Source organism: Emydura macquarii, unplaced genomic scaffold, assembly GCF_026122565.2.
Source record: "Emydura macquarii macquarii isolate MOO-44397 ecotype Brisbane River unplaced genomic scaffold, CSIRO-AGI_Emac_v2 contig_1253, whole genome shotgun sequence".
Taxonomy (NCBI): Eukaryota; Metazoa; Chordata; order Testudines; family Chelidae; genus Emydura; species Emydura macquarii.
In genome coordinates, this window is record NW_027131390.1 from 84,752,928 (window position 1) to 84,776,303 (window position 23,376).

The following is a 23,376-nucleotide window of genomic DNA, read 5'->3' on the forward strand; positions in this document are numbered from 1 at the left end:
AGTGTCATAGAAGAGGTCAGGCTAGATGATCACAGTGGTCCCTTCTAACCTTATAATATATGAAGGAATCTTCCATTTTATTTCCAATTAGTTTTAACCTCATAAATTATCAGGTTATAAAGTGAAAATTATCCTACCTTCGAGAACTAAATGTAACTTGATGTACTTAATTCTATCAAGTGGCTCGGGCAAAAACTGACATGTTAACATAATCATGATCTTGAGAAGAAATTAAAGCTTTATATAATTTTTGGATTACTAATTTATACATGATGTATAGTAACAAAGGACACTTTGCAATTCTGTTACCATATATCATCCTCCTTCTTCTCTTCCTATTGACTCAATACACCTCCTTTCCTGCTGCTTTGCCATATTTCTCCCTTCTTCTCCCCCACCTCCTGCTGTTGCTCTGATTCTTTATTTCCCTTTCTTAGCATTCTGAAGATGCTGGTTAGCACAGATCACTGTTGCTCTTGCTGGTAACTAGTGTTTGTTGTTGACTTTACTTTCTAAAACAGAGAAGTTAGTTCACTTTTATTTAGAGAAAAATAAATAAAAAACCGGCCTGTCTGCCAATCAGAAATTTAGATATATGTGACCCAAAGGAAGTTTCTGTTTTAAACTAATATTTTTAATACTTTAAAAAACTATTCATTACTGATGTAGACCCTGATCCTGTATGTAACTTTACTTTCATGGATAGTCTTTTTTAAATCAAGGGGATTACACCCACTGGTAAAGCTACATTCTTAAATGTTGGCAGGATCCAGCTTGTATTATTTTCCTCTAGTTATGTCTTTTGTTATAATTCAGAATGCATCAGTAATTAATTATACTATGACTGTAAACATTCACAAAGATAATACTATATCTGCCTATATTTAAAGTGATTGTGTGTATATATATAGATATATATCTATACACATATGCCCTTGGATTGCAGTGTTGAATGTATACTAGTCAGCATAGCAGTGAATTACATAATCCAACCAATTATGGCACCAGAGAAGTCATATCAGCTGCCCTAAAAGTAAGATCCACTTTTTAAGCAGCAGAGGAATCTGCTCTGGCAACTGGATATTTAAAGCCTCTGGAACTGAAGGACCCTTGCATACAGGCAGTGGAGCAGTGGTCAGTAAAGGGAAAGAGAGGGAGAGACAAATGAGGAATCCTCTTAAATTTCAGAGTAAACCAAAACAGGAGCAGTGAAAGAGCAAAACCCATGCAAGCCACAGGTCCAGCACGCTGAAGCATCCGGTATAATTTTTAAATGATAGTGCTATAATTCCATTTTGAGATTGGAGCAACTACTCAAAATCCTCATGTTTTAACATAATAGTTTATAACATCATCAGAACCCCTCAATAAAATGTTTGTTTTGTGATGAAATTGCCTGTTATTTATTTTATGGTCCTTTCTCAGGATTTGGTCCTATACATTTTAAAGCTATACCAAAATCCCACAGCCAGTCTCTAAGAAAATCATATTTCAGATTGATAGTGTAATCACAGTTATATTTTATAGTCCTGAGGTCTTAGCTGTGAAATATGGGGGGGAGCATAAGAGATTTTTATTGCATTTTATTACAAGAGGATTCCCATACAACAAGGAATTCAAATCCATCGTAGATTGGAGTGACTGAGTTGCCTCTGATATCACATCCTACCACAAAACAATGAGCTTTATGTAAATATATAAAATCAAATTAAACATTTAAAATACATCTGCATAAATATCCTTGGCTTTGCTTCTCAAAGAAACAGTATTTTTGCCAAAAACGTACAGGTGGGCCACTGAAAATTTTTGGAAGGGAATTGTTTTTGTTAGCAGTCTTCTGGTCACTTAAATAATATAAAACACAATCAAACTGAATAAGGTTTAGCACTTAACTTAGTGACATGGTTACAACATGATGGCCTCTAAATCAATAGCTGCCAAGTTTGGTGCCACTCCACTGAGTTTTGTATGCAAATTATTTAATGAGATACTTTGAATATCTGAAAATAATTTGAATACAACCATAATCTTCAGTTTATAGGAAAACAACCTGCCTTAAGCACTGGGAGAGGTAGGGCATGGAGGCTACACAAAATATGAAGTGGGGGTTGCATCGTGCAGAAAGTGGGAGATGCTAAGGTAGCTGAGATGATTGCTGAAGAGTGTAAGGGGTAGCTGGTTGCTGCCTGGGAGCTGTCTGAGGTAAAGCTGCGCTTTTCCCCCTCACCTTCTGCCCTTCAAGCCACTGTCTAAACCCTCCCAGCAGCCTCTCCTCCTGGATCCAGTAGGGGAAGCCAGGAAGAAAGTAGACATAAAGGCCTCCTGGCTGCCTGCTCAGCAGGTTACACAAACCCCTGGTGGCCAGCGGCAGCAATTGCAAGCAATTCCTGTAACCCTGTTGGACACAGGAGATCTCAGAAGGGCACCAGCACAAGTGCAGTATTGCCACCTCTCTCTATTTTATCATGACTAGCAATTCTGGGGTGTTTACTTACCTGTCTCATGAAAATACAATGAAAGGCTGACAACTCATTAATTTTCTTAAATATTCAAAACAGCCACCATCTCCTATTGCTGCCGATGAGACAAGATGGCCACCACTTCCTTTCAGTCCAGCTGCAAGTGGAAGTGAGGCTGTCCTTCATAAAGTTGGCTGACACCTCCCACTGTTTTCAGTGAAACTGAGCCCATGCCAACAGACAAAACGGTTGCCACCCTATGGTTCAAGGGGCTAGAAAGGACATAGGGATTGGCAGAGCAGCAGAAACACTGTGGAATGTGAATGGGGAAAATAAATGGGAGCAGGGTACTAGGGGAAGCAGAAGGCAAATTTAGGAATTGAAGGGGACAGAAGGGAGGTTGAAGGGGGTGCAAAGAACAGTGATGGGAAGGGAAATGGAGGTATCAGACGGCTGCAACCCCAGCCTGGTGGTAGGGGTGGAAAAGGGGAGTCCTCCCCAAGCAGCCAGGGGAATGCAGCAGTGTTGCCAACTCTTGCAAACTGACTGCAACTCATGAGATTTTGACACCTGCAGGAGAAGGTGTTGTGATGATGGGAAAGGTTCCTCCTTTCCCACAATTTTCATGGCTGGGCAGAGCTGTGTGGGAGAGGCTTGGGGCTAAGGACACAGACCTGCCCTACCACTGAGCCCTGCCTTCAACATATGTCCTATAGTAGTGAGAGGATCCTGGGGCAACAGAGGCAGTGGAGAGGGGAGTCAAGAAAAAGCTCCTATGCCTGGGACCTGATAGCAACACTTCCCTGCCTCTTGCTGCCTTGGGACTTCCCCTCTGCTTGTGATCCAGACAGAGGAGAACCCCTGGAAGGGGAGAGGCAACAAGGCAGGGGGCAGAAAGCTGCTAGGTCCTGGAAAGAAGAATAGTTCCAGGGGGCATCAAGGCAAGAGGGAGTCAAGACATTAACAGGAAATGTATGGAAGTTGCCAAAGCTTAGGGGTGAGGAGAAGTTAAGTGGAGTCTCCATCTGAGCAGCCAGGAAAAGGCATGCATTTTTGTGTGCATTAAAGGTTGACTTTTCATCCTGAAATTAATTCACACTGTACCTAGCAGACTAGAGGGGAGTTAAAAAGTCAAAAGATAAGACTAAAAAACATGGTTTGATGGTGTTTCTAAAATGTCATGATTAGAGTGGCCAATCTCATGAGTTTTGGGGCTCTGATTCATGATTTTTTATCTCAACTCATGGTTTTTGATTTCTTAAGGTTGACAATATTGAGAGTGTATTATGGAAGATGCATGATACTTAATAGCCTTGCAAACCTTTTGATGCTTGACTGCATTATATGCACAACCCAAATAAGGAATGGTGCATAACAGCACCAACCCATAAATAGAGCCAGGAGCATCCGGTTTGTGCTAGAAGTGAAGAGTAGTTTGCTGTGGCCTTTCAATATGTAGCATGCTCCCTACTCCCAAGTGGTCAACCAACTCAGTAGGCATGGAGGAGCAAAAGCCATGGCTCCATTCACTCCCTGCACCTCCTCAGCCACTTGATGCTAAGGGATAAGTATCTGGTCAGCATAGAAAAAATCATGATTTTTAAAAAATAATTTAAAACTTGACATTTTAAACATTTTACATAATGACTTTTATTTAAATTAATTGTATTTAAATCAGATCTTTTTTGTTTATGTTTCCAATTCTTTACCACTTTATAACCCTAAACTGCTAGTGTAGATGTTTTGTAGATGTTTCTTTAATTAGTTCCCTAACTGTTTGTAGTGTTAGTAGAATTTCAGATTTTACATGGAGTTTTGGGGGGTTTTTTTACTAATAAGTTCCACACTTCCAGTTCTCATCTATGCTGAAAACGAAAAAATCAAGGTCTCAATGTCACTTTTATTATGAGTAAACCAAATTCAGAAACAAAACTGATAAATAAAGCCCTGCAAATATGCAGATATCCGCTTTATATCCGCAGATATCCACATCCACAGATGCGGGTATCCGCGGACCATTTTTGCAGATAGCGGATTGGATGCGGATACAATTTTTGTAACCACACAGAGCTCTATTGATAAAACAAACAGTCCCATGTTATTTCTGCCACCTTCTGATATATTAAACTTCCACAAATAAGGAAAGCTGAAATACTTAGACCTCGCTATATTTCTCTATTTGCACTTTGAAGTCAATGGGACTTGTGCTCCTAAATCACTTAGGTGCTTTGGAAAGTCCTATCCACAGGTCCCTAAATATGGTCTAGGATCCTAATTGTAGGCTCCATTTTTTAAAATGTTGGCCTATGTGTATAAAAGAAATTCACCACTAACTTGCTCATGTATTGAAAGTCTAAATAACTTTTCATTGTTAATGCTGAAACTATTTTGTTTTGACATGACAATATTTTATGCCATAGAGACTAGTTTTAATAAAAATGCAATTTTAACTGCTTCTCCTGAAAATATTTTTGCACATGCTCAAACTTTAAGCACACTGGTAGACCCACTGAAGTCAACAGAAGAATTCATATGAATAAAGTTACATATCTGCTTACATGTTTCCAGTATGCCTTAATTTGCATTTTTAAAAAACCCAACATTTATATATAATCTAGTTCATTATAAATTTTAATATAACATTGCAATAACAGATTTTCAAATTTGCTTAACAATGTCTGAGTCTGAATTTTATTATTAATGTTTTCTCTAGTATTGCCTAAGAAGGAAATAAGAATAGAGTCCCATTGGGCTAGACACTGTACAAACAGAGTAGCAGACAGTCCCTATTCCAAAGAGCTTACAGTGTAAATAGACCAGACAGACACAGGGTGGGGAAAGGGGTGTAACACACAAACAAAGTGAACAATGTGATGGTGGCAAACATGTTAGCTCCACAGTTTTTTTGCGGGGAGGAGAGGAGATGGGGGAGTTGGGTTTAGTTATGAGGAGCTAAATGGAAAGAAAAATGAAGGGAACATTCAAAAGAATGAGAGGGACAGAGAAGGTAAGAAGGACAGATGTGGAGCGAAGTTGAGGTGAAGCGATTGTGAGGGGGGGAAGGGAGAGGGTTGGAGCAAACAGCCAATCAGTACATGGCAGAGAAAGTCCAGTCAAAACTGAATATTCTCTGAGTTTCCAAAGTCCAAAATTGCAAAAGGTGCTTTGGGTGTCCAAATCATGATTTGAAATCACTCTACTCTGCATCTGATGTTCATCACTGTGCTCCCCCTGGTATCCTGAACTTGGGTCAGCATATCCCCATGTTGCGTTACAGAAAGGGCAAATCTTTATTCTCCTCCATCTCATAACCTAGCTTTTGATACGTTATCTCTGTCATATGTATCAAAAATCTCACTGTCACTTAGTATGGATGAAAAAAAAAAAAAGATATTTCACAACTGTGATATAATCAGGTATTACATATTCCAGAAGAGGTCCTATCAAAGTCAAGGTGCTACTCAACCTGAGCAAAAGTATAAGAATCTGGCCCCTACATTATTTTAACCAATAGGATTATAGTTTGCAGCAAGTGATCTCAAATGAACATTAATGACGATTGGCAAAATTAACCAGAGCAGGTTGTGAACTAAATATATGAGGCGGAGGAAAGGAAGAAGAAAAGGAGTCAATAAAAATGACAGAGTTTTCACTTCTATCAAAATTCTTCAAAAATCTTTGGAGTTTTGTCAAAAAACCTCAAAACCAAAAGTTTTCCAGAATTTCTAGTTTTTTAGTTTCAGTTTTTGAGTTTTTTGGTTTTTCAGCAAAAATAAAAAATATTTCAACAACTTACATTTTTGTGAAAGATTCTAATTTGTTGAAAAAAACATTTTCCATCAAATAAGCATCTTGACAGAAGATATTTTAACCAGCTAAAGAGATAACTGTGAGTTTCCAATCTTATTATTTAGTCTTGGAATAAAATGAAGTTTCATTAACATCTAAAATAAGTCTCCTGTTCTCCTGTGTTCTTCCAACAAAGAAAAAATTGCACATAGGCCAGACAGATCAGTGGAAAATGTTTTCTATATTGAAATATTGTGATATCCTTCAAGTACTATACTGGAATGGAAAACTTTTTTAAAAGACTATATACACATTTCAGTGCTCTTTGTTGAAGAGTTTTTCTTTGCCCATGGGATCATTCCCACCACAGAAATTTTTTGCCAGATAATTCTATCTAGGAGCCAAGTTTTGTCCAACATACTCTGGGCTCAGTTCCCAGAATCTGTGCATGTTGGAGGATCCATGGGGCAGAGAGATTCACTAACTTTCAGTACCTACCCTGCCGAGCTGGTTGGGGTCACTGTGTATAACGTAACTATCTTCTAGCCCTTCACCTACCCTTCTCCTTTAACTCCCTCCACACGCATGTCCCCATCCTCACAGAGAGCGCTCCCCATGGTCTGAAAAATTAAGGAGGGAGGGACATTTCCACAAAGAAACCTCACCCTTCCACGGTCAGGGGGAGATGTGTGTGTGGAGAGAGTCCTCTATGCATGTCATCTAAGGGACACAATCCAGTCCAAAATTACCATAATGCACAAACACTGCATCCAGTTACTCTTTGTGTGACACAGTATGTATGAACATTCTGCAGTACAATTTTTACTACAATGCCTTTAATAGTAGGCTGGTTTATGTGATGTTATTTCTACATATCATGATGCATTGGTGCTTTTTTATTTAAATTTGATACTAAGCAAAGTTTTCTTCACAGAAATATTTATATTCAACAAGCTTGCATAATAAGCCTTCCTCATAGACAGGGTGACTCTTCCAAGCCAAGCATAAAAGGTGATTATAGAGTCATACACTCCAATCTGCTAAATTTTGTGGAATCATGGCAAATTCTAAAAGCAGTTTCAGCTTTTATAATCCTTTGTAGAAGCATGCCAAAATTACACAAATGTATGCCTTTTTAATTCACAAAGCAGCATTGTTATTGAAACGTACTTCAGGTCTGAACTCCTCAAAATAATTAATTTAAATATAAGGTTATGTTAAAATCAGTAGTCTGACCTCTAATTGAATGATACAGCCTAATAATACAAAGCAAGTCTATGGTTTATTTCAGTGCCCTCTAAAGACTAGATGAACATTAACCAGGCTATTTCACATGTAATTTATGTTAGTAATTTAAATTACTGATAATAGAAAACAATCCCCATTAATAAGATATTGAAAATAAGCAACTAAAGTCTGATTTCATTATCAAAAATATCTGAAATATCTGCCATGGGGAAAAAGTTAGAGTACCTCCTCAAAGAATTTCAATTTTGATCTATGGAAATCATCCTGGAAAGGTAATAAAGAAGCAAGTTAATTTCTATAATTTCTTTAAATTCTTCTATTCTATGGTGCTTATGAAAAATTCACTGAAGTTGAGGACAATGTGTGGGCTAGCACTGTATTTGGAGGTTATAATTTACCATGAATTAGTATGTAACTATGGACTGGTTCTCAAAATACTACTGAAAACAGCAAATAATCTTATTTGAAAATGTTTGTTCAGCCCCAAATGCCACCTTCCAGCCAGCGTCCTGGAGGTTCAGATTTTGGATTTAAATAACATCTGTCATAACTTTAGCAGGTTCCAGTGTGGATGGTGGGTTAAAAAGGGCTGAAGGTGAGATCCATGTAACCCAATGGGCTGCTTGGGCAAGGACCCCAAGCACAGCATTGCATGTTAAGGGGATATGTCTCCATGTGTCACACACCATGGGATCCCCTCATCTCATCACTTCCACTTCCTGCATGGAGAAGGGGGAACAGGTTGGGAATCTGGCATCCAGTCAGGACTCCTGGGGAGACCTGAGAGGGCACTGCCCTTATTTTCACCCTCATATCTGCCAAACTGGAGCCATTGATGACCAGTTGAAACGTGCACTAGAACAGCCATGCCAGGTAATTTACGGAATGGTCCCATTGGTTAATAGTTTTAACAAAGTTGCAGCCTCCCACATTTAACCATACTGTGACATACTGTATATGCCTCATTGTTTCACATCCACCTCAATGCAGACTCCCATGGAAATCAATAGGACTCTGACAACACTTTTCAAATTGCAGGATCAGGGTCTTTGTTAGTTACAATCATGGAGGTTCCATGATTTTAAAAGGACTTGCACAGGTGTAACTGAGGGCAGGATTTAGCAGGAGGGGGAGGAGGACTATCCGAATCTTTGTTACCAATAATCCTCAAGAATATTAAAATAAAAATTTGTTTTTAGTTTTTAATATTTAAGTGTAGAAAATGGACTTTCACTAGTCAATGAGTATTTATAGTCAGGTTCTAGTCAATTTCATTTGCAGACTGCTATGATCTAGGGGCTTGATCCAAAGTCCACTGAAGTCAGTGGGAGTCTGTCCAATGATTTCAATAAGCTTTAAATCAAGCCTTATAAAAATACTGAAATGTCTGAGTTGCAAATAGATATTTCAAATGGATATTTTAAAATATATATACTTTACCACAGAACTTTTCTTGTAGAACACCAAAAAAAATTAAATAGTTTTTAGATTTTGGACCAAATTTAACTAAGTTTATTGTAGTTATGTAAGAATGTTAAATTCATTTAATTGATATCTTAAATGTCACCTTTCCTTACAAGTGTACAAATCATCTATACAATGTTCATACCCACTATCTTGAGAGTAGGCCTCCCATGAAGTCAATGAACTATCTGCACAAATAAGGGTCTCTGTGACCTACACTCAATATTATTCAAAAAAAGATACAACAGAAAATTGACAAAACAATAACAAAAGGTTAAACTATAACAAGAGACTCTTTCTTTTGCTTTCTTTAAAAATATACATTGTTTATTTAGCATCTCAAAATACAGGCTGCATACTTGTAAGGGAAGGAACCTACCTATTTTATGTCCCTACAAAATGCACACGTATTATGGTGTTGAACAGACATAGTAACCAAACTGAAAATGTGTTGAAAGTAAATTATAGTGTGAAGGATGCAAAGACCAAAAAAATTGAAGGCCAACTGCAGAAAATACTCTTGTGCTCATAAGATACTCCAAAGAGTGACAGACAAAGCAAACAAAGAAAAATGTTCATTTAAAAACTGAACTGGAGGGAGGGGAGTTTAAGAATTAACTCTGATTTGGAAATTTAATGCTTTGAAAGCAAAGATGAATGAATGAAGATGAATTCCAGATGGGATGGGATGGGAACGTGAGTGCTCTGGAGAAAGAAAGGCAGAAATCTGAGTGCTCAGAAGGAAAGTGATGGAGATGCGAGTGCTGTAGAGGAAAAGAAAGGAAGGCGAAACTGGTGCTATAGAGGAGGAGGAGCAGAAAGAAGAAAATGGACAAGTGAATGCTTTGTAGAGAAAAGGAGGAAGGTATTCAAGACAGAAGTGGAAAGATAGAGAAATCATCTTGACTGCTCTCTGGAAGAGGTGGGAAAGTAGAAGGGGAGCTGTGAGTGCTGGGGAGAAGGAGGAGGGTGAAAGGGAAAGAAGATGTGAGTGCTGAAAGGGAAGGGGGAAAGGTGCAGGAAGAGGTGTGAGAATGCGGCAGAGAGTGGAAAGTGAAGGATGAAATGTGAGTGCTCTGTGGAGGAAGAGGCATCATGAGGACAACAGGAAGCAGTGGAATGTGCAGGAGGTGTGAATGTTCCACAAAGGAGGAAGAGATGGTGTGACGGTTTTGCGAAGAAGTGAAAAGTGAAGGAGGAGTAGCATGTGCTCTATGAAGGAAACAAGTACAAGAGCTATGTGGAGAGATGAAGGGTGCAGAAGGATGTGTGAGCGCCAAGGAGGGGACAGGAACAGGACAGTGCACTTACTTTAAGTAGCTTGCAGCGAATCTGTGCGGAGACCATGTGGCTGTTGCGAAGGTTGCCCACTCTGAACATAAGGGTAAGTTTGCCGTCACGCATGGAGATGACAGCGTGCTCACTGAACATCAGTGTCTCTGCCCGCTTCTTAGGCTGGGACATCTTGATGAACATGCAGCCAATGAGGAAGGCATCCACGATAGAGCCCAGGATGGACTGGAAGAGGAAGAGGATGATGCCCTCCGGGCATTTGTCAGTGATGTAGCGGTAGCCATAGCCAATGGTAGCCTCGGTTTCAATAAAGAACAAGAAGGCGGAGGGGAAATTGTAGACGTTGGCCACGCAAGGAGTGTAGTTATCATCATGGGCTTTGTTCAGATCACCCCGCAGGTAGGCAATGAGCCACCACATGGAGGCCATGAAGAGCCAGGCCACAGTGTAAGTGAGGATGAAGATAAAGAGATTCCAGCGCCACTTGAGGTCCACCAGGGTAGTGAACAGGTCCGACAGGTAGCGGCTGGTCTCGCTGCCCAAGTTGCCATGCTGCACATTGCACCGACCATTCTTGTCCACAAATCGCTGCCTCTTTCTCCTAGGGGCTGCTGCTGCCGCCTGCTGCTGGTGGAAGCCTGAACCACTGGAAGAGGTGGTCACTACCTGGTAGTCGTCCCCAAATTTCCTTCGGAGTGCAGACATAATACGGAGGTGCTAGCCAGAGTCACCAGAGAGGAGGCACCACTGGGCTGGCACGGCACAAGGGGGGAGGATCTGCCTCTCCCCCTCACTCTCTACTTTCCTACTCTTCTCTCTCCCTGCCTCTTTCCTTCCGTGTCTCTGCCCGTCCGCACCCTTCTGTCCCCCTTCCTTTCCTATTGTCTCTCCTTTTCTTTCCCTTCCTGCTTCTCGCCTCACTCCTTTTTCTCACTCCCCTCCTTTTTTTCAGACGCTTCCTCCTTTTCTTTTGGCAACCGCTTACTTTCCGATCTCTCCCTGGCGAACAGGCAGAACCTGCCCTTCCTACCCCCCGCCCGCCCCCCCACCCACTTAAAACCAGGAGCCACGCACAGCCCGGCAGCCCAGTCACTTTTCCCTCTGGGCAGCTCTCGGCGCCCTAGGGCACGTCCCTCCGCTGCACCTGCATGTCGGAGGGCGAGACGCGGACGGGTTCCGACGAGCGAACTAGCTGCAAAGCCCGCCCCGAGAAGGGCAGATGATCGCCCCGCTCCTCCCCGGCGCTATCCTTTAGCGAGGACCGGGCACAAAGGCATCTTCCCCCAGGCTCCGTGCACCCCTTGAACGGCGGGGAACGGGAACGGCAGCGCTCCGTCCCTTCCTAATTCCCAGCGGCAGCAAGAAAGTCTCTTCCCAGCCGGGCTCTCGCTCGGAGCCGCCCGCCGCGGCTGTTCAGCTGGCCCCCGGCAAGCACATGGGCGGAGGAGGGGCGGTCGGCGAGCGCCGCGCACCCAGTCCCCGGGAGGAGGCAGCTCGCGCGCTGTGCCTCGGGGGCGGGCGGTTGCTGCTGCTGCTGCTGTTCTCGGTTCTCAGCCCCAGTTCTGCGCCTGCCGGCAGGGGTGGAGGCACCGGTCCCCCCTCATCCCTTGGCGGCGGCGGCTGGCATCCAGGAGGGAGCCCCGCTCGGTTAGCTCAGCGGGCAGGACCCTTGTGGGGCCGGCAGCGCCTCTCCTTCCTCTGCAGGGCGTGGGGGGCTGGAGGGGGATTTACAGCTGGGCGGCTGCTCCCCCGCTCGGGTCTGCTGCCGGAACGTTATTTATGCCGCCGGGTTTTTTTTCCTCCTCATGGTAGCGGGCAGCGCGAGCCGCGGGGGTGCGCGGTGCGGCGCGGCAGCAGCCCAGGGCTGGGGGGTGTGAGCGTGGCGGCGGACGGGGCGCGCGCTCAGCGGCAGAGCTGCTGCTGCTCTAGCCCCGCCCCCTCCCGCCTGATTTGCACCTCGGCCGCTCCGCTCTTGGCTCTGCAAGGCCGGCCAGCGCCGCCACCCGCCGGCGCGGAGCCACCCCCGCGCTGCTCACAGACCCACCTCCCTGCGCCTCCGGCTCCTTCCCGTGTAGAGCAACAACTGCCACGGGGGAGGCAAGTGGGCTGCGTCTTCTGCCTTGCTTCTCCCGCGCTGGCTTGCTTGGGAGCTGACAAGCTGCTGCGCTTGTGGCACGTCGCCGACAGCAGAGGCAGCTGTCGGTGGCAATGAGTTGTTCTGCACCGAAGAGAGTCACCTCACCCCGTGACTTTGCCCACGGGTGGAGGACACGAAGACCCTCACAATACCGCAGTAGTGCACCAAGCTCCCCAGCAAGATATTATGTTCCCTCCCATATGCCTTCCTCCTCCCCTCCAAATATTCCCTCGCTGTCTTCCTTCTTCCAAAGCTCCCGTCTAGCATCCAGCTCCCAGTCCCGTCTTCTCTGCCTCACACCCCTCCCCTCCTTGCCCCCCACACCTTGGTCAGTCTCACTTCTCCCTCCTCATCCCCAACTTCACCCCTTTGCCCCAAGCCTCTCCCTTCTCCTCAAACCCCTCCCTCCAGCTCAGCCCCCTATCCTCAAACACCCCTTGGTGTGCACTGCCCCCCAGCCTCTGGGTTCTTGCCCCTCACCTGCCTACCCCTTGTTCTCCCATCTCGATCTCCCTGCACTCCTCCTTCTAGCCTCAACCCTCGCCAGCTCCCATTCTCCTTTCCATCTAAATACCCCTGTCTCTCTAACACCCCTCCTCCCGGATCCCGTCTCCTGAGCACCCCTCCCTCAGCCATGACAACCCCCAACCAGCATGCATCCCTCCAGTTCCCCTTTGTGCCTCACCCTCCAACCTCTCCTTTCCCAGGTTTCAGCTTCCCTCTCCTATCGGTCATGTAGCCCACCCACGGGCCTTCTGTTCACACCCACAGTGCCTGTGGATGGGCCAGCTCCCCTTCTTTCCCTCCTGGCAGGGTGTACAGGGGAGCACGGGGCTGGATCAGTCTCCTTGTAGCAGCTTGGATGGCTTCTCTGCTCTGATCTATCAGGAGTCACTGGGGAGAAAGGGAGGTTTTCAGTAGGACTTTCAGCTGCAGGGCTCCATCCTGCCGGGCAAGGGGGCCAAAAAGCCCCAAGGGCAGGGATACTCAGACTGAGGCTCTGGAATGGCAAATGGCTCTTTAGTGTGTCTCCTACAGCTCTTAGCAGCATGTGATATTAAAACACTGTGTGATGAAATATATAGTACTATAATAAAGAGAATGAATTCACACTACCCTGGCTGTTTCGGATAACGTTGATTGCTAATTTGGCTCCTGAACCATGGAGGTCTGAGTATCAGTGCCCTAGAGGCTCTCTATAAATACATCAGAGAGATAAATACCAGGGAGGGAGAGGAATTATTTAAGTTCAGTGCTGATATGGACACAAGAACAAATGGATATAAACTGGCCATCAGGAAGTTTAGACTTGAAATTAGACAAAGGTTTCTAACCATCAGAGGAATGAAGGTCTGGAACAACCTTACAAGGAGAACAGTGGGGGCAAGAAACCTAGCTGCCTTCTAGACTGAGCTTGATAAGTTTATGGAGGGGACGGTATGATGGGACAGCCTAATTTGACAATTAACTGATCTTTGACTACTAGCAGTAAATATGCCCAATGGCTTGTGATGGGACGTTTGATGGGGTGGGTTTTGAGTTACTACAGAGAATTCTTTCCCAGGTATCTGGCTGGTGAGTCTTGCTCACATGCTCAGGGTTTATCTGGGGTCGGGAAGGAATTTTCCCAAAGGGCAGATTGGCGGAGGCCGTGGGGGTTTTTCACCTTCCTCTGCAGCATGGGGCACGGTTCACTTGCTGGTGGATTCTCTGTACCTTGAAGACTTTAAACCATGATTTGAGGACTTCAATAACTCAGTCATAGGTTAGGGGTCTATTACAAGAGTGGGTGGGTGAGGTTCTGTGGTCTGCATTGTGCAGGAGGTCAGACTAGATTATCATAATGGTCCCTTCTGACCTTAAAGTCTATGAGGAGGATGCACAGCACTGAGCCCAACAGCTGATGGGCAACAAACACTCCTGCTGCCCCCATCATTGTTTCCCCTGCCCCCCAGGATGAAAGGTCAGGGGAAGGAGAGCAATGCATCCCCCCTCAACATTATGCTCATGTCTGTGGGTATGTTGGCCAGCTGACTACAAAGGACAAAATAGAGCTTTTTTACTTTTCTAATAAAAAGCTGATGTTGGGCCCTAGAGATAACACTATGGTTTGGGATTGAACTGATCAGACACTTGCTCTACTAGGGACCCATCTGGTCCAGTACTGTTGAACCTTTTCTACTTGAGAGCCAACTACTGTCAGAGAGGCATGGGTAGCCACTGCGTGGTTAAGGGTTGCATTGAAAGAAACAAAGCAGCAGTTTGCTCTGACATTTTTATTTTTAAAACTTAATAGTTGGTTGCCTAAATTTTAAACATGTGTGGAGGAGGCAATAAAATAATTTCCTGGGTTCTTGCCTTTTAAAAAACATCCTCTTCGTGTTTAAGAAAACATTAATAAAATCTTCTATTGATGAAGCTTTTTTACCCCGGGTGGGTCAGTATTTTTTGACTTCCATAATTTTTTGAGAGAGTCCCATTAACCCCCCACATTTTACACAGTTATCCTTTAGTTCTTGCACCTACTACTGCCCTTTGCCATTTACTTTCTCTCTTTGGCTTCCCCCCGTATTCGCTATAACACATTTCTTTAACAACAGGAGGCTGAGGGAGAGCCAGGCATGCGCTGGCTGCTGCTGGTCTTCCAGGCTGTGAGCCTGCTTTCCTGCCTGCTGCTGTCATCAGCATGCTGCTGCAGAGCCCAGGGGGCAGGCCGAGCAGCAGGGCAGGTGATGGGGGAGCGGGAGGCCATGGGGAGAGGGGAGTAGCACAGAAGGGGTGACTCTGTTTGGGGAGCTGCAGTGCAGCTACTAGCTGGGCTCCTGACACAGCTCAGGCTGTAGCTCACCCCTCCAGCCACAAACAGGCCAATTTGGGGTCTGTCCTGGGGAGCAGGGACAGCTCTGTGCTACACAAAGCTGAAGCATAGGCAGGTAGGGAACGGAGGGGAGAACCCCCTGGCAGAGGGAGATGCCACCACAGAAGGGAACAGATCCAGGGGGAAACATGGGAAGCTGCCCAGAAGTGCCCCCATTGAAAAGTCCTTTAGGCTCTGTGGTTGACAGGTGGGTGGGGATCCGGACCCATCGACGTTTCGCAGCTGCAGCAGCCGCCATTGCTGGGATTTGCAGCTGCTTTTCCACGCCATCTGCTGATGGAGCTCCACCTGTGTCCGGGATGCCAATGGTCCAGGGAAGCTCTCCTATAGCAGCAGGCCACGTGGCCAGGCAGGTGGCAGAAAAAATACAGCAGCATACACAGCAGCTGTAACCGGAGAGCCTGGCATCCTGAGTCTGCAGTAGCAGCAGCCTGCCCTGGAGCCTAACAATGCTCGTCCGCTACCCCAACCCCCAGCTTTTCTCTTGCCCCATGTGGCAGTTTGCCCACACCCGGGCTGTGAGACAGGTGTCCTCTAGGGGCAGAAAAGCCACCCCCACTGCCCCCATGCTTGGCCCACCCAAACCCTTCATTTAACCTTCACCCCCGCTCTGTCCCTGCCTATTCCTACTGTGCAAAGAAGGAAGGAGGCAGGCTCAGGCACAGGCAGATGCAGCTGGTGTAGAGTCACACTCTGTTTCCTGGCACTGAGCCACCACACCCAGGTCTTTGTAAGCTCTTCTGGGCAGAGGCCATCTTTTTGTCCTGTGTTTGTGCAGCACCTATCACAATGGGTACATGACTGGGACTTCTTAGTGCTACCAAAGTACAAATAAATAACAGCAGCAGCCTTCTGTGGAATATCCTTCCTTCCCTTCCCCCAATCACCTGTGCAGAGAGCCTCTGGGTAAATTGTCCCGCCTCCCCATGGAGCATGCAGAGGAGGAACATGGAGGCCTTCTTTTGTTTAAATATTTTCACATGAATAAATTTGAGCTTGATTTCTATGTACTCAGAATATTATTACACATCAATTACAGAGATATTAAATTAAAAAAACTCCATCAAAACACTACAGGAAATTATTAACAAAAACTACATTAAGTTACAGATAAAGGTGCTCAAAAATGAAGAAAGTCAATAACAAATTGAGTCTTTATATTTACAGAATTACTCATTTGAAGTACATATTTATTTTCAATCAAGATTCCAAGAAGTTATATGATATAATCATATTTATCTATATTTTTAAAGACACTCATCTTGGATGCTAAAAGTATTGTTTTCAGGTTCCTTATAAGCACGGCTTGAAAGATAATGTTACATAGGTTAAGGCTATTATATTAAAAAAAGCAAACATTATGCATTGATATATAATGTTATTGTATATTGTTGAGAAAATTCTATACATTCAATGTACTTGTGTAGAGATTTAAAATATTTTTCTTAAAATTTTTACTATTTCATTTTGAGATTGTTTTGTAAAATAGTTTTGGTAACAATGTTAAATATATGTTTGTTGTTGTTTCCTACTAACAACAACAAAGATAAGTGAATTTTAAAGTATTTTATTGTCTATTGTCTAAACTATGGTATAGCTATTGCATACAGACTAAAATCATTTTGTCTTTTAATGAATAAGTGGTCACAGTAAAGGCTACAAAGAATTTTATCATCCTAAGTGAGGAATAAAATAAGTAGGCAAATATTGTAACAGCTAATCAGTCTTTTTTGTGGGAGGTCTGTGAAGCAATTTACAATGCAGTCATGACAAGGTTCTGTGAAGACAGCATATAGCCCTCATGAAAGTCCATCAGGCAGCGATCTATTAGGCCATCCAGCTCTAGCCACTGCAGATTGTTTTTATGGTATTTTTTTTCAATGTTTGGTGTAGTCTAGTTGTAAATATCCCAAGTGATGGATTTTCCACTACTCTTGGGAAACTGTTCCAAACCTAATTCAGTTCACTGTTAGGATATCTTTTCTAATATCCAGCCTACATTCTCTCTTTAAGAAATATATTTCTCTCATTATTCCTAACAACTTTTGCCACCATATACAGTTGTCTTTTCTTCTTGGTATTTGGACTTTTAAAATATTTGCACTATCATATCCCTCCCTCACCGCCTTTATTTGCTTCTTAGATAAGCTATAAATATTCATCTCTTTTAAGCTGGCCATTAGTGAAGGGGCATGGGATTGGCCAGTAGGGGGTCATGTGATTGGTGGGGTGAGGAGAAGAGATCTGTGTACCTATTGTAGGACTGGAGAAAAACAGTGGTCTTAAACCCAACCATAGCTAAGTCCCCTCCCCCTTGAGCCAGAGGTAAGGCAAGTAGAGGAGGCCTACAATTGATTCTCAGGAAAAACAAATGAGAAACCAGGGATGGGAGTGAAAGTCATAGGGCAAAAAGCAATTGATCAGAAGAAGAGTCTGAGCAGAGAGCCCCTGACAACTACCCACTGCTCCTCACAGGTATCAAAGGACATGACTCCCTACTGGCCAATCACATGACCTCCCAATGGTTAAAAAAGAAAAAAATAATAATTGTATACCTCTAAAGATCCTCTGGACCAATTTAATTTGTCCCTTCTCTATTCTCCCTCCAATATTCTGGGAATAAGGCACCGACAAGTGAATGTAATAGCAGAGCTTTATGGAGAAAGTCTATCTGCTCCATAACATAATGACTACTGGGGGTGCAGCACAAAATTTCAGTGATCTTTTTGCTGCCCTGTCATAATGCACATTAATACCTAATTTTCTCTCTGCTATCATTCATAGATCGCTTTTAGCATTATTGTTTCATAGAAGTCTCCCTGCTGCTGAGTCTGTGTGTTTTGGATTATTTCCCTTGATTTAATATTAATTCGCATTTTTCAAAATGAATTGTACTGGGTCATTTTCTACCCACATTTTTAATTTCAGAGGGTACGTCCGCACTGCAATAAAATGCCTATGACTGGCCTGTGTCAGCTGACTTGGGCTCATGGGGCTTGGGCTATAAAATTGCGGTGTAGATGTTCAGGCTCAGGCTGGACCCCAGGCTCTGGGATCTCATGATGGGTGAGGGTCCCAGAGCCTGGGCTTCAGCTCAAGCCCAGACATCTACCCTGCAAATTTTATAGCCTCACAGCCCAAACCAGACAAACCGCTGGTGCTTTATTGCAGTGTAGACATAATGTTAGGGTCTTTTGTATTTTTTTCTTCTATCCTCAGTAGAATTTGCAGTGCCTCCCAATTTAGTATCTGTCATGCTGGCTGGATTGGGGGGGGGAGAGGGGGGGGCGGCATTTGTCATATTGGTTAACATCAGTGTGTCAAAAATCGTAATAATTCATGTAAGACATGCCATGTCAGGTACTGTCACAAAGGCTGTAAAGGGCTAAGTAAAATGGTAATACTTGTGTTCATGTGTTATATATGTAATGGAAGCTATGGACATATTTGATGTATCTGTGTTTCAGACTGTGCTGCATAAGATACACCCCAGACAGGATGGCGGCAGAACAATAGCCCGCTTAATGGCCCATCGAAACTTTCACAGATGCAAGGGGCCCAGGGAAGGAACTAGTGACATACGTGAGGAGTCACCAGGACTTGCTCATGTGACTCTGAACTCCATTTTGGTGCCTGTAAAATTCCACAAGACAGCATGGCCAGGGCCAGGCGGTATATAAGGTGGTGGCCTGGGAAACCATTTTGTCTTTTGTTCCTGTTCAGCTACAGACACATACCTACCTCTGAATCAATTCACTTGCAACTGAACCGAAGGACTAAGACCCAGCCAGATACTGGATGTATACCAGAGGAACTTTACAAGCCTGCAACTCCACAGTTCTCCCAGAGACTTGATGTATATGGACTTTCAATTATTTGTATGTATCTGATTTGCTTTGATCCTTTAACATTTCTCATAGTTTGTTTCCTTTGTTTTATAATAAACCTTTAGTTTTAGTTACTAAAGGATTGGCTGGCAGTGTGGTATTTTGGGTAAGATGCAAACTTATATTGATCTGGTACTGTGGCTGACCCTTTGGGGTCAAGAGGAACCTTTTTAGTAAAGAGCATAGAGTTTAAATAACTGGTCTCTTTACTGGACCTAGTGGCTGATCGGGAGCCAGAACGCAGTAAAGTAGAGTACTGGAATGCAGTAAAGGGGGCTGGGCATATTAGTGGACTGGCTTCTTGATAACCTGTTTGGGCGAAGCAGAAGCACAGTTTGTGGCTAGTTGGGAAGTCTGGCTTCAGTGCCACCCACCAGTGCTGGGAGAATCTGCTCTCCTTTTACAGCCTGCCCTGACCTTGGCATTCTCAGGTGGCTGTCCTAGGGTCACAGTATCATCTGCAGATTTCCTTAACATGCTGTTTACTCCCTCTCAGATGATTAATAAAGATGTTTGATAAGACTTAGCTTGACACAGATCTTGGCAGTGTCCTCCAACTTATTACATTCAGTCCCTGGAAAGCAAAATGATTATACTCCACCTATCCACCTCTCCCTCATTATTCCATTTTCTTCTATATACTCTATTTACTCTTCTATAATCTATGTACTTAATTTAATTGTCCATCTGAAGGCCTGCACAGAGAGGCTTCCACTTATTCTGATCAGCAGCAGCAGGGAATTCTGAAGACAGGGTCCCTCCTACATCAACATTCCCTGCCCCGGACCCTGCCAATTTCACACTGGGTTCTAGCAGCTCTACTGTCACTGTGGAAGGTAGCTGTTGCAGTGTGTAATGGAGTGAAAGGCAGTCCCTTAGGGCTTTAAAGATTTGGATCAGGATCCAGGGCAGGACATAATATGATCTCAGCACACTTGTCTAGAAGGCAGGCTTTTGTGTATTTAACAGGTAGAGAGCATTGCAGAAGTCTAATTTGGGGGTGAAGAAAGCAAGAGTTACTTTTGCTAGGGCTTCCAATAGGAAAGGGCATAGTTTTCCAGTTAGCCAGAGATAGAAAATGGCATTTGATGCCACTGCTCTCGTTTGGACATCTAGGATTCCAAGAGAATCCAGAGATCACATGCCACCTTGCAACTGGAGTACAAAAAACCATCAGGAGGAGGTGAGGTCATAGCTTCAGCAACTTCCTCAAAGTGCTTTTTTCTTCCAGTCAGCATCATAGCTTTCTTTTTCCAGTTGAATTTGATCCAACTGCTTTTCATCCATGCTTTTATACCTCCCAAACATTGGGACAGCTAATTATCCTATTTGCACTAGATGTGAAAGAGATGTAAAGTTGCATGTCATTAACATATTGCCAACATCAAAGCCTGTTGCTTCTCGTGAGCTCACTAATGGTATAAGACATACAATAAACCAGAAGTGGGACAAGACTGAGTTGTGAGTGCCCATTGCACTCCTTGGAGATCTGTCTGAGAAGAATGAATGAATTATATGCAATTCCATGCAACTCTGCCAAGTCTCCTATCTGTGTCAACAGCAGATCTCATCATTGGTTGTGTCAAAGACAATATGTATATCAGAATCATCATTGATGTTTTCTTTAAGTTGCTATGAGTTTATCCAATGGTGCCATATCCACATTTATATCACAGCCTGAAGCCTGAATGCGAAGGATCTGGTGTACTGAAAGATGTCAGTTACACCTGGAGTCTGTTCAGAACCAACTTGTTGATTACTTTTGTCAAGGAAATGTTGCAGCCAGGGCAATCGATGGTACCATCATTTGCCTAAATTCTTGAGGAAGACAATTACATTTGCTCCTTCTAGGGCCCAAATCAGTGGGCCTATTTGTGGACAGAAGCCAGAATCAGATCTTTGGACAGTTCATCCTTTGGTCACTGTTCCTCTCTCCTGTCCAGTCTTCACTCAGGTCCTGATATTTCTTGTCCCTCTTTTCAACATTCCCTCATTCCCTATGCTGCTCACTCCAACCTCTCATGTCATATGTCTTTGGAAATAAATTTATTTCATTGCCATTCTGCTTTTGATTATTATATCAACTGCATTTATACTAAGGAGAGCCTACTTAGCAGGATTAAAAGTGCTGAAAGAGGTACCATAGCAATTTTCTCACCTATAACAGTATTCCTTCATTTTTTTGAGCTCCTTTCCATTGTTCCAGGTGGCAATAAATGGTTTGATGAAAGTGTGTATCTATTCTACTACATGCAGAAAGGCAAGCATATCATAAGAATGAGAGCTGTGATTTAAACCCATAAATGTAGAAGAACTTCCATTAGCATTCAGATAAGCTCAATAAAAAGGAATATTTTGCTATTAGCAATACCCTGCAAAAGAATTCTCTTTTTCCAGCCAGGAACTCTGCAATTCGTGGAAGTTCCTGGGAAGTCTATGATGCTATAAACTGAGAGACAGAACACTACTTTGGAGTCCACTTACTTGGGATCTTAGGCCTGGTCTATACCTAAAAAGTAGGTTGATCTAGCTACACCACTCAGGTCTGTAAAAAATTTCATATCCTGTGCAATGTAGTTAGGTTGACCTCACTTCCCACTCTAGATACACCTAGATCGAAGGAAGAATTGGAGGAAATGGCTTTACTACAGTGACAGAAAATACCCTTTAGTTGTAGTAAGAGTCCACACGTTCCTAGTTTAGACATATCCTTATTCTTGAGCTCTTAAATTCTGCTGATGCTGTACACAGTTCCTGCATATAAATGAATGAAATTCAGATTTCAGGAGACAGATGACTAACCACCTGCCACAAAACCAAAACCTACACCATGGAAATCCCTATTTGGCAGTGGCACAAGCAGACCCATTGTACTAGGGAATTGGGAGCATAGTGTTGCATTCTGGCAGTGTAAAGTAATCCCATTGTCATGCAGTCACTCATGATGCATGAAGTGGTTTTCTCATTTGAATTAAAATTGAGGCTGTAGAATATTCCAAAAACTAACATCTTAGGATGCAGGGCAGACTATTCCACAACAGGAACCACCATGAACTATCAAAAAGTCTTTATAACAATTTCATACACAAAAACCCATAAAAGAGCCCTGAAACTTTGAGTTGCCTGAGTTAGAGCTTCTGCTAATTAAGCCTGGATGTCTTTCTAAAAGGTATATTCTAGTTCAACAACAAATGGTTAGACTAGATGCAGGAGTTACTGGGTAATATCCAATGATATTTGTTATGCAGGAGGTCAGACTAGATTATCACAATGGTCCTGTCTCGCCTTAAAATCACCAAAATCAGAAATATTTTGTTTTTGTCCATAGTTCTCTATGTGAGCACCTCTTGGAATATTCCTTGGTAATGCAGACAAATATAATACAAAATTGGGACCTCAAACCTGTAATCAGGTCCATGCAAGCAGAGTCCTATTGATTTCAATGGGTTCTACTTGGACACAAGGGCCTGTCTTCACATATCCAATGACAGATCAGGATTTTGGGCCTGATACAAAGCACACAGAGGTAAATGAGAGTCTTTCTATTTACTCAGTAGGGTTTGGATGAGGTCCCTAGACAGGAAAAGACATGTGATACCACTGTAATACATAATAAAACATTCACAGTATTTTGTCAGTGTAATTTATAAAATCTAGTAGCAACTCAAAATAGTCTTCTAAATATATTTATAATATTGTACAAGTTACCTGTATAATCATCACTTTGGTTTGGCTTTGGCTCTAAATCATGTTTTTTTAACTGAATTTCTTATGTCTATGAGGAAGAATATGAGAGCATAGAACACCATTGGTGAAATCCAGCTCCTATTGAAGTAAATGGCAAAATTCCCACTGACTTCAGTGGGACCAGGATGTCACCTCATAGATGCAAACATGACACAAAATACAGGATAATAAATTTAATAATGTTAGTATTTAAAAAGATATTAGAGTGAACATAAATCATCATTATGGCAAGTCCCAAAGATCGAGTGCCATCCTTCCAGATGACGTGCTAATATAAAGAACAACTAGAAATAACATTTTGAGGTGCTTTTTAGGCCTGTGATAGGCCAAGTGTAAAAATAGCACATGCACATGCAAACCATTACCTTAAAAACTCCATGAATACATTTCAAAGTAGTTTCTTTACAAATCAGACACACTACTTTGCATATAATTTCTTCTAGATTAAATGGAAAGCCGTGATAAATAGCGGTA

At 43.2% G+C, this 23,376-nt stretch overlaps 1 protein-coding gene across 3 annotated transcripts in view; it reads right to left on the reverse strand.

Moving 5' to 3' along the window:
- The window catches only part of KCNJ3 (potassium inwardly rectifying channel subfamily J member 3), a 160,062-nt gene extending 148,776 nt beyond the window's left edge, over positions 1-11,286 (reverse strand). For all 3 annotated transcript variants that reach the window (XM_067549427.1, XM_067549429.1, XM_067549428.1), the window contains exon 1: positions 10,272-11,286. In XM_067549427.1, the coding sequence (XP_067405528.1) occupies positions 10,272-10,958 (687 nt within the window). In that variant the 5' untranslated portion in view covers positions 10,959-11,286. The remainder of the gene's footprint in view (positions 1-10,271) is intronic.
- Between the last annotated feature and the right edge of the window lie 12,090 nt (positions 11,287-23,376).